Genomic DNA, 13692 nt, shown 5'->3' with positions numbered 1-13692 from the left:
TGGGTTCTTCTGCTGTTCTTATTGGACTGTAGATCAGATTGGTCTGGATGTGGAACCCACACTAACATGAGTTCCACAGCCTGGACTGTGGAATTTATACACTGTGGAAATTCATCCCAGGGCTCAGACTGGAACCTTTGGGGGGACACATTTGGGCCCCGGGACGCATGTTTGACGGCCCTGGTCAAAGCCATAGAACAGGTTCCACATCCAGGACTGGATGAGCTGAAGAGGATAGAGCAGCAAGGAATAACTCAGCTAACCCTTAACTCAGCTAACCCTTAACTCAGCTAACATTTAATTCAGCTAACACTTAACTCAGCTAACACTTAACTCAGCTAACACTTAACTCAGCTAACCCTTAACTCAGCTAACTCATCTAACCTTTAACTCTTCTAACCCTTACCTCATCTAACCCTTAACTCTTCTAACCCTTACCTCATCTAACCCTTAACTCCTCTAACTCTTCTAACCCTTAACTCCTCTAACTCGTCTAACCCTTACCTCTAACTCTTCCCTTACCTTGTCTGTAGATCCTCAGTGCGTCCAGTATCTTGGCTCCTCGGAGCTGGGCTCTCAGCAGGCCTACGTCCAGGGTCATGAGCCCAGAGTCGGGGCTCTCTCCGTGGGTCACCCGTGGTTCGGCGGCCCCTCCCACCGCCTCGGCTTTGGGCAGCAGACAGTGGACGAAGTGAACCCTGGAGCGCCGCACCATGTCGATCAGAGCGTCCTAGGACAGACACACTTCGTTTACGTCTGGAATAAAACAGTCAGGTTCAGTCTACGGACTAATTCTGACTCTGAGCTCAGGTTTAGATTCAGTTCAGCCTGATCTGGACTGAACTCTGGATCCAACCCTGAGTCCAGAAACAGCAGGAATCTGAGGGGTTTCAGTTCTAAACCAACTGGGTATCAGAAACCAGGAGTGTTCAACTCATTTTTACAGTGGCCTAGAGGTGCAACAGCCCAAAAAATTATATATATAAGAAAAAAGAAAACAGCCCAAAAATATATATATATATATAAGAAAAAAAGAAAACGGCCAAAAAATTATATATATAAGAAAAAAGAAAACAGCCCAAAAAAAAAAAAAAATATATATATATATATATATATATATATAAGAAAAAAAGAAAACGGCCCAAAAAATTATATATATAAGAAAAAAGAAAACAGCCCAAAAATATATATATATATAAGAAAAAAAGAAAACGGCCCAAAAAATTATATATATAAGAAAAAAGAAAACAGCCCAAAAATATATATATATATAAGAAAAAAGACAACAGCCCAAAAAATTATATATATAAGAGAAAAGAGAAAACAGCCCAAAAAATTATATATATAAGAAAAAAAGAAAACAGCCCAAAAAATTATATATATAAGAAAAAAGAAAACAGCCCAAAAATATATATATATATATAAGAAAAAAGACAACAGCCCAAAAAATTATATATATAAGAGAAAAGAGAAAACAGCCCAAAAAATTATATATATAAGAAAAAAAGAAAACGGCCCAAAAAATTATATATATAAGAAAAACGAGAAAACAGCCCAAAAAATTATATATATAAGAAAAAAAAGAAAACAGCCCAAAAAATTATACATATAAGAAAAAAAAGAAAACAGCCCAAAAAATTATATATATATATATATGAAAAAAAAGAAAACAGCCCAAAAAATTATATATATATATAAGAAAAAAAAGAAAACAGCCCAAAAAATTATATATATATATAAGAAAAAAAAGAAAACAGCCCAAAAAATTATATATATAAGAAAAACAAGAAAACAGCCCAAAAAATTATATATATAAGAAAAAAAAGAAAACAGCCCAAAAAATTATATAAATATATATATATATATATATATATGTATAAGAAAAAAATAGAAAACAGCCCAAAAAATTATATATATATATATATAAGAAAAAAAGAAAACAGCCCAAAAAATTATATATATAAGAAAAAAATTAAAACAGCCCAAAAAATTATATATATAAGAAAAAAAATAAAACAGCCCAAAAAATTATTCACTACAAAAAAAAAAAAAAAAAAAAATCATCCACCTTTTCATTAAGGGGGCGCTGTTTACCCAAAGGTCTCTTGCTTTAAAATTAAGGGCACCACAAAAAATAAAAGCATAGACAGAAAATTTTTAAGGCCTTCAGCTAATGTGGCTAATGCTAACAAAGTAACCCACTGGAAGTGGAAGATGGAGCGCTAAGAATAAAGTTATTTTAAAAAATACATAGTGGATATTTTTTGGGCTGTTGTCTTTTTTTTTCTTATAATGGATAATTTTTTGGGCTGTTGTCTTTTTTTCTTACAGTGGATAATTTTTGGGGCTGTTGTCTTTTTTTCTTACAGTGGATAATTTTTGGGGCTGTTGTCTTTTTTTCTTACAGTGGATAATTTTTGGGCTGTTGTCTTTTTTTCTTACAGTGGATAACTTTTTAGGCTGTTGTCTTTTTTTCTTACAGTGGATAATTTTTGGGCTGTTGTCTTTTTTTCTTACAGTGGATAATTTTTGGGGCTGTTGTCTTTTTTTTACAGTGGATAATTTTTGGGCTGTTGTCTTTTTTTCTTACAGTGGATAATTTTTGGGGCTGTTGTCTTTTTTTCTTACAGTGGATAATTTTTGGGCTGTTGTCTTTTTTTCTTACAGTGGATAATTTTTGGGGCTGTTGTCTTTTTCTTACAGTGGATAATTTTTGGGGCTGTTGTCTTTTTTTTACAGTGGATAATTTTTGGGCTGTTGTCTTTTTCTTACAGTGGATAATTTTTGGGGCTGTTGTCTTTTTTCTTACAGTGGATAATTTTTGGGCTGTTGCCCCTCTGGGCCACCGTACATGAGTCTGTGTCCTGGCTGTTAATTAAACTCACCAATAAGATCCATACATGACAGAACAACTGCAAAAAACACAGACTTTTCAGCCCAAAGGAAACAGAATCTTAGACCCATTTCATGTCCAAACTGGAAAAGCAGACAGATGTGAAAGGAGGTGATTTTATTCCAGTTTTATGGACGACAGGTATGAAAGGAACACGGACAGAAGCCAACGTAAACATGTAACCCTTCCATCCTTCATCCTTCCATCCTTCCATGGTGGTTTTGTTTTCCAGTTTTATCACAGTGGAAGCATAATGAGGATTAAAACATGGGAGTTTATTATTAACTTTATAAAATCTGAGGTTTTTTCCTCAGTGTGGCCCAAACACTCCTTTCATAATTAAAACCGATTTTTCCTAAAACACATTTCAAAGTGACACTGAAGTTAATGCAGCGGAATGAAAGTGACATTGAGTTCATAATCCAATGAGTTTTTTCCGAACCGTCTGGAAGTGCCGCTGTGACCTTGTATTCAGTCTAAATGGAAGTCCAGACAGTCCGACCTGTTCTGCTCCACCTGGACCGTGTCCTCTACAGGTCTGGGACTCAGAGGGTTCTGTTCTGGATCTGATCTGTTCCCAGGACTGTTCCCTGTTGGACTCACATCTCTGATGTTGTTCCTGGTATCTGCTGCTCCCATCCTCTGTCTGTCTGTCTGTCTGTCTATGCTAATATGCTAATTGCTAATGCTAGTAGTTGTGTATATTAGGATGGGTCAAACTTACAGATGGAATTTCCAACAGGGATAATACTGAGTCCACATAGTGTTTTAAGTGCATTTTACTCTATTTGTAGTGCATTTCAGTATATTTTTAGTGCCTTTTTGTGTACTTTAGTGTATTGTAGTGTATATGTTACTGCATTTTAGTATATTTTTAGTTCATTTTAATGTATTTTTAGTTCATTTTTGTGTACTTTAGTGTATTGTAGTGTATATGTTAGTGCATTTTAGTATATTTTTAGTTCATTTCTGTGTATTTTTAGTGCATTTTACTCTATTTGTAATGCCTTTTAGTATATTTTTTAGTGTATTTTTGTGTACTTTAGTGTGTTATAGTGTATTTGTTAGAACATTTTAGTGTATGTTTAGTTCCTTTTGGTGTATTTATAAAAAAAATTTTTGTCTCCTCTGTATTTTTTTATTGTATTTGATGTGTCTATTGTCTTGTGCTGCTGTAAATTTTAATTTGTGCTTTGAGGGAGAAATCTATCTATCTATCTGTCTGTCTGTCTGTCTGTCTGTCTGTCTGTCTATATAATTATCACAGGTTTTGAATATAATGCATATATTTCCTGTAGTTTCTCCCCAGTTCTCAGTGGTGGTGGTAATAAACCAGTACAGAGTCAGAGTGATGACGGACCACTGCAGAGGGTCTGAGGTCCAGTTCTGACCCGTGTTGTTCTAATCCTTTGTAGTTCTGATCTGTGTGGTTCTGGTCCTTTGTGGTTCTGACCCATGTGAGTCCTGGTCCACTTACCACCTGCAGTTTGACCTGGATGCACAGGCTCTTCTTCTTGACGGCGGCCACCCCTGTGGTGAAGGTCTTCCTCATGCTGGTGGCCCGGCGCAGGGCCAGCTGGGAGCTGCCTTCCAGACCGGCGATGGAACCCGACAGCACCGTGGCGCCGCTGGCCCGGCCCATGAACAGCCCGCTGATGTTCTTCCTGCGGGGGGACGGACAGACGGATCACACATGACTCAGACGGGTTAGTTTGACCGCATTAGTCCACGTTTGGAGGATCATATGGAGTTCCTGCTGAAGGTCTGAGTGTCCGACACATGAAAGGCTGTTTGAACTGGATTCCCACAGCTGATACTGGAACACAGACTTCTACATGTAGGACCTTCTGTTAATGTCAGTGTAAATGAAGCCAAACTTTAGACTAAATACCATGCATCAGTTAGGCTGTCATTACCCAACAGGACTGGAGGTTTCAGATCCGACACAAACACACTTATCTGTTAGAAATGCAACATCAGAAACACCAACGTTTTCCCTCATTCAGATGTTTAGGAGGGAAACTTAACCAACATCTGTACTTTAGTTTTCTTCCCATCCAGTGACCCATGTTCCAGCCTGAAGGAAGGAAGGAAGGAAGGAAGGAAGGAAGGAAGGAAAGACAGACGGAAGGATGGATGGAAGGAGAGAAGGAAGGAGAGAAGAAAGGATGGATGGAAGGAGAGAAGAAAGGATGGATGGATGGAAGGAAGAACGGACGGAAGGATGGATGGATGGAAGGAAGGAAGGAAGGAAGGAAAGAAGAAAGGAAGGATGGAAGGAAGGAAGGAAGAAAGGAAGGATGGATGAAGGATGGACAGACAGAAGGATGGATGGATGGATGGAAGGAAGGAAGGACAGATGGGTGGACAGACGGACAGACGGGTGGATGGATGGAAGGAAGGAAGGAGGGAAGGAAGGAAGGAGAGAAGAAAGGAAGGATGATGTCAGGAAAGGTATGTATGAAAGGATGGACAGAGCGAAGATGGAATGGATGGATGAGGAAGAAGAAGGAAGGTCATGAGGGAATGAATGTAAGAATGAGAGAAGAAAGGAAGGTGATTGAAGAAGGAAGGAAGAATGAAGGAAGGGAATGAGAAGGAAGGAAGGAAGGAAGGAAGGAAGGAAGGAAGGAAGGATGAAGGATGAAGGATGGACAGACAGAAGGATGGATGGATGGATGGATGGATGGAAGGATGGAAGGAAGGAAGGAAGGAAGGATGAACAAAGCAAAGAAATAAAAATGGAAGTGAAAGAAAGAAAGAAAGAAAGAAAGAAAGAAAGAAAGAAAGAAAGAAAGAAAGAAAGAAAGAAAGAAAGAAAAGAGTGGTCATGAAAGGCAGGATGCCGTCCATCAGCTGGACTATCGTCTCATGTCCCTGTGACTCTTTTTGACAGACAGGCCTGGTTGATGGTCGTCTTTTTGCTTGACTGTGATTGGCTGGAGCAGAAGGTCCCACCCCCTGAGCGTCTGTCTATTCTAATAAACGTTTGTTAGTGCTTGTGTTAGTGTTAGCGCTCGTGTTAGTACTCGTGTTAGTGTTTGTGCTCGTGTTTGTGCTCGTGTTAGTGCTCGTGTTAGTGTTTGTGCTCGTGTTAGTGTTTGTGCTCGTGTTTGTGCTCGTGTTAGTGCTCGTGTTAGTGTTTGTGCTCGTGTTAGTGTTTGTGCTCGTGTTTGTGCTCGTGTTAGTGTTAGTGCTCGTGTTAGTGTTTGTGCTCGTGTTTGTGCTCGTGTTAGTGCTCGTGTTAGTGTTTGTGCTCGTGTTAGTGTTAGTGCTCGTGTTAGTGTTTGTGCTCGTGTTAGTGTTAGTGCTCGTGTTAGTGTTAGTGCTTGTGTTAGTGTTTGTGCTCGTGTTAGTGCTCGTGTTAGTGTTAGTGCTCGTGTTAGTGTTTGTGCTCGTGTTTGTGCACGTGTTAGTGTTTGTGCTCGTGTTAGTGTTAGTGCTCGTGTTAGTGTTTGTGCTCGTGTTTGTGCTCGTGTTAGTGCTCGTGTTAGTGTTAGTGCTCGTGTTAGTGTTTGTGCTCATGTTAGTGTTGTGCTCGTGTTAGTGTTTGTGCTCGTGTTAGTGTTAGTGCTCGTGTTAGTGTTTGTGCTCGTGTTTGTGCTCGTGTTAGTGCTCGTGTTAGTGTTAGTGCTCGTGTTAGTGTTTGTGCTCGTGTTAGTGTTTGTGCTCGTGTTAGTGCTAGTGCTCGTGTTAGTGTTTGTGCTCGTGTTAGTGTTTGTGCTCGTGTTAGTGCTAGTGCTCGTGTTAGTGTTTGTGCTCGTGTTAGTGTTTGTGCTCGTGTTAGTGTTTGTGCTCGTGTTAGTGTTTGTGCTCGTGTTAGTGTTTGTGCTCGTGTTAGTGCTAGTGCTCGTGTTAGTGTTTGTGCTCGTGTTAGTGTTTGTGCTCGTGTTAGTGTTTGTGCTCGTACTTGTGTGAGTCCTGCAGCAGCGTGGCGGCGTTCTGAGCGGCTGGGTTGTGTTTGGCGTGGCTCAGCCAGCCCTGGGCGTCGTACTCCACCCAGTCCGTCCCGTGGCTGTGACCCAGCAGGAAGAGGAGGGGCTTGTCTCCACGCAGCAGCAGATTGACACCTGAAACGTGGACACATCATTAGCGTGGACTCGGGCGGTGGCGTCGCGTCCCCGTGGCGGACGTAGGACCCACCTTTGTTTTCTCCGTGTGCAGAGCCGTAGTAGCTGAAGAGTCGCTCTAACATGGTCTGTTCAGAACCGCCGGGTTGGACCGCCTCCTCCTCCATCAGCCACAGAAGACCACGAGCCTCATCTGTCCTGGACAGAGTCCGAACCTGAGCACAAACAGGAAGCCGAAGAAAATGGGATCATTAAAAAACAACCTAACGGGGAGCATAATATTATTATTATTATTATTACTATCATCATCATTATTATTATTATTATTATTATTATTATTATTATTATTATTATTACTATCATCATTATTATTATTATTATTATTACTATCATCATCATCATCATTATTATTATTATTATTATTATTATTATTATTATCATTATTATCGTTATCGTTGTTGTATTACCTTGTCCCCCGAAGGGTAGGCAAGGGGTATTATTTTTGGTTTGTTTGTTTGTTTACACTTTAGCCATAAAACTATTGGTTGAATTCAGACCAAACTGGGTTTATAGATTACCAGTGACCCAGAATAGATGTGATTACATTTGGGAAAAGTAGGTCAAAGTTAAAATTTTTTATGAATTTTTAAAATCTTTTTTCCCACATTTTTCGAAATTTCACGTCTATAAAAACATCAATTTTGTTTCCATTTCCTTCAAACTTGGCACAAATACAGAGGCAACTGATATGACATCAGCACACACATAGACATGATGACATCAGCTGGATCGATACCAAAATAAGATACAATACATGTGAGGGGCGGGGCTTATTGTACCTAGAACCTCATGTTACTGTTACATTTGCGCTGCCTACACTTAGAAATGCGTTTACGTTGTTTTCACTACCACAACACTTGCACATTTTCATGCAACTTTTTATATTTTGAAAACCCTTTCATAACAGTTTCTCTCTAATTTGCACATATTTTTTAATTGCACACTTTTTATATTTTATACTTTTTTAACATATGTCTGTCTCTTATTGTGTTATGTAAATGTAAGTACAGAGGGTTGTGGGGGGTGGAGCCTATCGCAGGTACCATCAGGTAAGGGTGGGGTCACCCTGGACACGACACCAGCTGTGACCATCCATCCACTGAGCCCCTTTACATCCACACAAATTATCCGATTACTATTGATCATGTAAACAGTCTAATCTGACCTGTTCGATCAGATAACAGCAGTAATCTGATTACAATCAATCAGATTAAACACCTGGATTTATCCCAGTACTCCCATGTCTTCCTCAAGGTTCTGATAGTTTTGGATTTTTCATTCTAGTTCAGTTTTATTTAGTTTTGCCTTTTTTTTTCTCTAATTCAGTTGGTTTTAATTCGTTTTTAGAGCAGGTTTGCTAGTTTTTTTTTTAGTTTTTATTATTTTCTAAATGCTTAGTTTTAGTTTAGTTTGAGTTTTTTCGTATCTTTTATCTTCCTCACCGTTGTATTCAAAGAAATCCCACGCAGAACTTTCTCCCAGACAACTCTAAACCACAACTGATGAGAAGTGACGGACCGAAGTGTCGTATGGTGCCGCTAGCTAAAATTGCTCAAGCAAAATAAATCAATTTCATATCAATCCGACATTGACAAAGACGAAAACAAAGGGAATTTTATCCATAATTTTTATCCGTTTTAGTTAGTTTTGTAAACACACAATACAGTTTCAGTTAGTTATGGGGTTTTTTTCTTTTAATTATAGTTTTTATTTATTTCAGTTGACGAAAATGTTTTTTTTCAATTCCAGTTTTCGTCATTTTGTTCGTTTTTGTTAACGATACCAACCTCTGTCTTCCTGCATGTAAACAGGTTCATCTGATTTATTTAGTTCTGTTATGTCTGCACATGTGGAAAAACAATTAAAATCGTAAAAAACTGAAGTTACATAGTTAAATATGAGTTGAAACAATAACAGGAAGTTTGATTCTACCATCACTATGTACGTACGAACTCTGAAAGAAATCCAATAATGGACTGGAGCGTCTAAACCAGGGTTTACGATTATCGCATTTCTGAAGCGGATGTAAATGCATCAGATTTGGTTATTTCAATGATGTAATTACTAACAGTTATTGCATACGTCGGATTCACACTTTATGAACCATCCAGTGTCAGTATCCCCCCCCCCCCCCCCCCCCGACCCCAGTTCACACTCACAAACTTCTATTTTACACTGTTTAAAAACTCTGACTAATTTGCACAACAGTAACATATACATATATTTGTGTGTATGTGTATCCCTGGACACATCCACTGAGTATTGTGTCACTATGTTCTGACATTAGTCCTGATAGTTCTGGATCCCAGAACCCTGTTAGAACACAAACACCTGGATTCATCGCAAACACACACTGATGTTCAGATAGTGGAGTAACAACTACATTTACAGTGATTTGGTCATTTTGTTGGTTATGTTGTCCATTTTTTACTCATTTTGTTGATTATTTTTGTCCATTTTTGTTCATTTCATTGATTATTTTGGTCTTTTTTTTACACATTTTATTGATTATTTTGTCCATTTTGTTGATTATTTTGGTCTTTTTTTACTCATTTTGTTGATTATTTTGTCCATTTTTGTTCATTTCATTGATTATTTTGTCCTTTTTTACACATTTTATTGATTATTTTGTCCATTTTGTTGATTATATTGGTCTTTTTTTTACTCATTTTGTTGATTATTTTGTCCATTTTTGTTCATTTTGTTGATTATTTTGTCCTTTTTTACTCATTTTGTTGATTATTCTGTCCTTTCTTTTGTTCAGTTTGTTGATTATTTTGGTATTTTTTACTATTTTGTTGATTATTTTGTCCATTTTTGTTCATTTTGTTGATTATTCTGGTCATTTTTAAACTTATTTTTTGAATTATTTTGGTCTTTTTAACTCATTTTGTTGATTATTTTGTCCATTTTTGTTCATTTTGTTGATTATTCTGGTCATTTCTGTTCATTTTGTTGATTATTTTCTTAATTTTTCAGAATTTTTTTGCTAACCATCTACTTTCTTTACTTCTGAGGCAGAAAAATCTACCATTAAACTCCAGTCTAATACTGATGTTTCTAAACTCTATGGACATAAATCTGTGGACACATCATGTCTGCAGCTGTCAGATGTTCTGTTCAGGAGGATCACACACACAAACATCAATATTAATAATCAATAGGATATCTATCCCATAATATCCAACTGTATTCTGACATTAGTCCTTATAGTTTTGGATCCCAGAGCCTGTTAGAACACAAACACTTGGGTTCAACGGCTCCATTTGTGTCTGAGTTTAACAGTTCTGATCTGCTGTACGAACAAACGTGCTCATTCCTTTTCATTTATTCCTTTTTATGCCTCGTCTACGGTTGCACATCCTTTTCATTCGGACTCTGCTCATCGATTCTGCTTCTTCCCAAATTCACCCTGTTTCAGTCCAATCATTCGACAGTCAGATTAAACCAGGTCCTCTACGCCTCATGTTGACATTTTATTTATTTATTTAAGCCAAACCACATTTTTGTGTGTTGAATATGTGCACTAGCTCACACCTAAAAAACAGGACATACTGTTTAGTAACAGTCCTGACGCAGATACAGAGCCTTGGTTTACAATAATAGAAGGTTATAGCTTTTACAATATACATATAGCATACAGTATGTATTTAGTTATTTTATAAAACTATTTTTGAACATGTTACTGCACTGTAAAAAAAAAAAAAAAAAACTAAAAAAAAGGGTAATATTCCGGCAGCTGGGGCGCTAAAAAAATACTGTTAACGGAAAATAACAACCTCATAAAATTACGGTAATTTTCCATAATTCAAATACAGTTTTTTGCCCTAACTTTACATGAGATTTTGCATATTTTTTTGACTTTTTAATGTTTAATAAAGAATATTTACACGTATTTACATGTTCCATACAGGAAAATACCAATTAAATGAAAAAAATAGACTGTGATTTTACAAGTCAAATGCAAAATAACATGAAAAAAATAACTGTGAATAACCATAAAATTTCCATTTTTTAAAAGATTTTTTTTTCTTTTTTCACAGAAAAATACAGTTAATACAAAAATATACTGATAAACTGTCCAAATACAGTTTTTATCAGTGGATTGTACAACTGAGTCTCATTGAAAATTAATTATTTATATATTTATAGGTAATTTGATTGTTTTAATACATGTAAATATTCTTTATTAAACGTTAAAAAGTCCAAAAAATATGCAAAATCTCATGTAAAGTTAGGGCAAAAAAGTATTTTAATTACAGAAAACTGCAGTATTTTGATGAGATGATTATTTTCTGTCATTTGCAGTATTATTTTGGCACACCTGCTGCTGGAATAATCCCATTTTATTATTATTAATATTTATTTTTTTTACAGTGCATGGTTATCACGATAATTAGATATTAAAGGGTAATCCTAACCGTCTGCCATCTTACCGCGGTTTATCGTTCTACCAGTAATGGTTCCATCCCTCTTCGTATTAGATAAGGCTCAGATCTGTGCTTAAAGGGGTTGAAGTCGGTGTATTATGCAGAAGTGGAACCCATTTGATTTGTATTTACGGTGAATAAAAGCTCATTTCCCTTCCTTTGGTAAACAGCCTGGGTCATAAACTGCCGTGCAGATAATTACCAGTGGAATGTGTGGTTTGAAGGCGGGGTGGTCTCCTTTCACTGCTGCTTTGGCTGTTCTGTACTGTTTCTTCACTATAATCTAATCCACAGTGGTGTGCTGTCAGTCAGTGTTTGAAGGCTTCTTTCTGTCTTTCTTTAATCTCATTAGTGGATGAAAGGACGCTGCAGAAGTGTGCAGTCTCTGAATACGGAGGTGGAAAACACCAGCGCTCTCTCAAGGCTTTTCATAATCAAAGCACAGATCAGGTTTTTGTGCAGCCCAAACCTAATTAGCTGCAGAGGTGAATTCTGGATGTTTTTCACAGATACATTTGAAAAAAAATAAAAAAGGTTTGTTGTTGTTATGTGACCAGAAATCACAAGTCAGTGAATCACTTGTGCTGCCCACTCAAACACAAAGTGGCTTTTAGCTCGGTTGAATATGTATGTTTTCAGCCCCGTCTACATGTGTGCGCTCCTGCACGTCCAAACTAAAACACGTACAACACTGCATCGGCCTTTGTTGTGTTCTAAGTGTTCATTTTCATGAACTAAATACCGACTCATGACTATGGAACTGTTCAGGTTGGATGATGATAAGATGCACAGAAGGTCAAAGTGATGCAACGATATGAGATTAGATGATTATTTCTGGAGAGGAGGTGTGGTCACAGAGGATTCTGGGTAAAATAAACAACACACAGTTCATTCATGGTCATCAGTAGGGCTGGGCATCATGGTCAATTCCCTTATCGATTCGATTCATAAGGTTCTGAATCAATTAACTGCGATTCAATTCAGTATTGATTGATTCAGATTCATTTAGTGATACCAAAGTACAATTTGAGTCATAACCTGATTATCTGACTACTGCAGCCACGCAACACAGAATCTATGTTTATATTAAAAAGGACATAAATCTGACATTTCAGCAGAAAACAGATGAATCTGCTCTGAAATAATGAACACAAACATGTCCATGTTTCTCCAGTGGACCAGATCAGACTTCTTCTTCATCTTTCTTCTGTTTTATTCCTGGTGCTTCCAGTCTTAAGGCTCATTCCTGTCACCCTGGGGCACTGACACCAGTTTGGCCCCTGAAACAGACTCATGTTGGGCCCTTGGTACAAGAAACTCACTGGAGGGGGAGGGTGGGCGGAGCTTCCTGATTTCCACTTCACTATTTCTTTAACTCCGCCCTCAGCCACAGGTCATCCAAGTTAATATTTCTAAAACAACTGGCTTTCACAACCCGCCAGCACCAGACAGTTCCTCTGCACTGCTCGTATGAGTTTGAGGCCGGGAGGACCTCCCACTGAGGGCTTTTCCCCACCCTTCCTCCCACTGAGGGCTTTTCCCCACCCTTCCTCCCACTGAGGGCTTTTCCCCACCCTTCCTCCCACACCCTCCCTCCCACTGGGGGCTTTTCCCCACCCTTCTTCCCACTGAGGGCTTTTCCCCACCCTTCCTCCCACTGAGGGCTTTTCCCCACCCTTCCTCCCACTGAGGGCTTTTCCCCACCCTTCCTCCCACTGAGGGCTTTTCCCCACCCTTCCTCCCACTGAGGGCTTTTCCCCACCCTTCCTCCCACTGAGGGCTTTTCCCCACCCTTCCTCCATGTTCCTCCTGTGACAGAACCGTTGCAAGCACCACCAAGACTACACAAGGGGCTGGCGAGACGGAGCCGGCCACACTTCTGCGTCGGTGGTTCCTGAGTCATTTACTTGCGGTCCTGCTCTGAAAAATCCATCTCTTCCACCATTAATGGATTACACAAAATTAAAAAGAAATCGATCCAAAATGGATCAAATTGATTTTCTGACCCAGCCCTAGTCATCAGGTTTGGTTTCAGAGCTTCACTGCCCTCCTTCCATTGTGAGGAGCACAGACAGAAGGACAACCTGAGTAGGGACGTCCCCATTAGATCTACAGATGAACTGTGGAGTTGAATGAAGGAAGAACTCAGAGCCAAGCAGAACATCGACAGTTTATGGAGAGCACAGGGAAATGTGGAAAAGGAAGAATTCCACTGAAAAAAGACACGTATCACTGCTTT

At 38.5% G+C, this 13692-nt stretch overlaps 1 protein-coding gene across 1 annotated transcript in view; it reads right to left on the bottom strand.

The window, feature by feature from the left end:
* The window catches only part of LOC115431221 (unconventional myosin-XVIIIa-like), a 339665-nt gene that overhangs the window by 190488 nt on the left and 135485 nt on the right, over positions 1 to 13692 (bottom strand). Inside the window, exons 16-19 of the mRNA XM_030151449.1 lie at positions 7037 to 7178; positions 6804 to 6963; positions 4371 to 4557; positions 523 to 730 (exon numbers count right to left, since the gene is read on the bottom strand). Coding sequence (XP_030007309.1) covers positions 523 to 730; positions 4371 to 4557; positions 6804 to 6963; positions 7037 to 7178 — 697 coding nt within the window. The remainder of the gene's footprint in view (positions 1 to 522; positions 731 to 4370; positions 4558 to 6803; positions 6964 to 7036; positions 7179 to 13692) is intronic.

This window comes from Sphaeramia orbicularis, chromosome 13 (genome assembly GCF_902148855.1).
Source record: "Sphaeramia orbicularis chromosome 13, fSphaOr1.1, whole genome shotgun sequence".
Lineage (NCBI taxonomy): Eukaryota > Metazoa > Chordata > Actinopteri > Kurtiformes > Apogonidae > Sphaeramia > Sphaeramia orbicularis.
The sequence above is the reverse complement of the archived record's forward strand: the minus strand, read 5'-3'. Positions and strand labels throughout refer to the sequence as shown.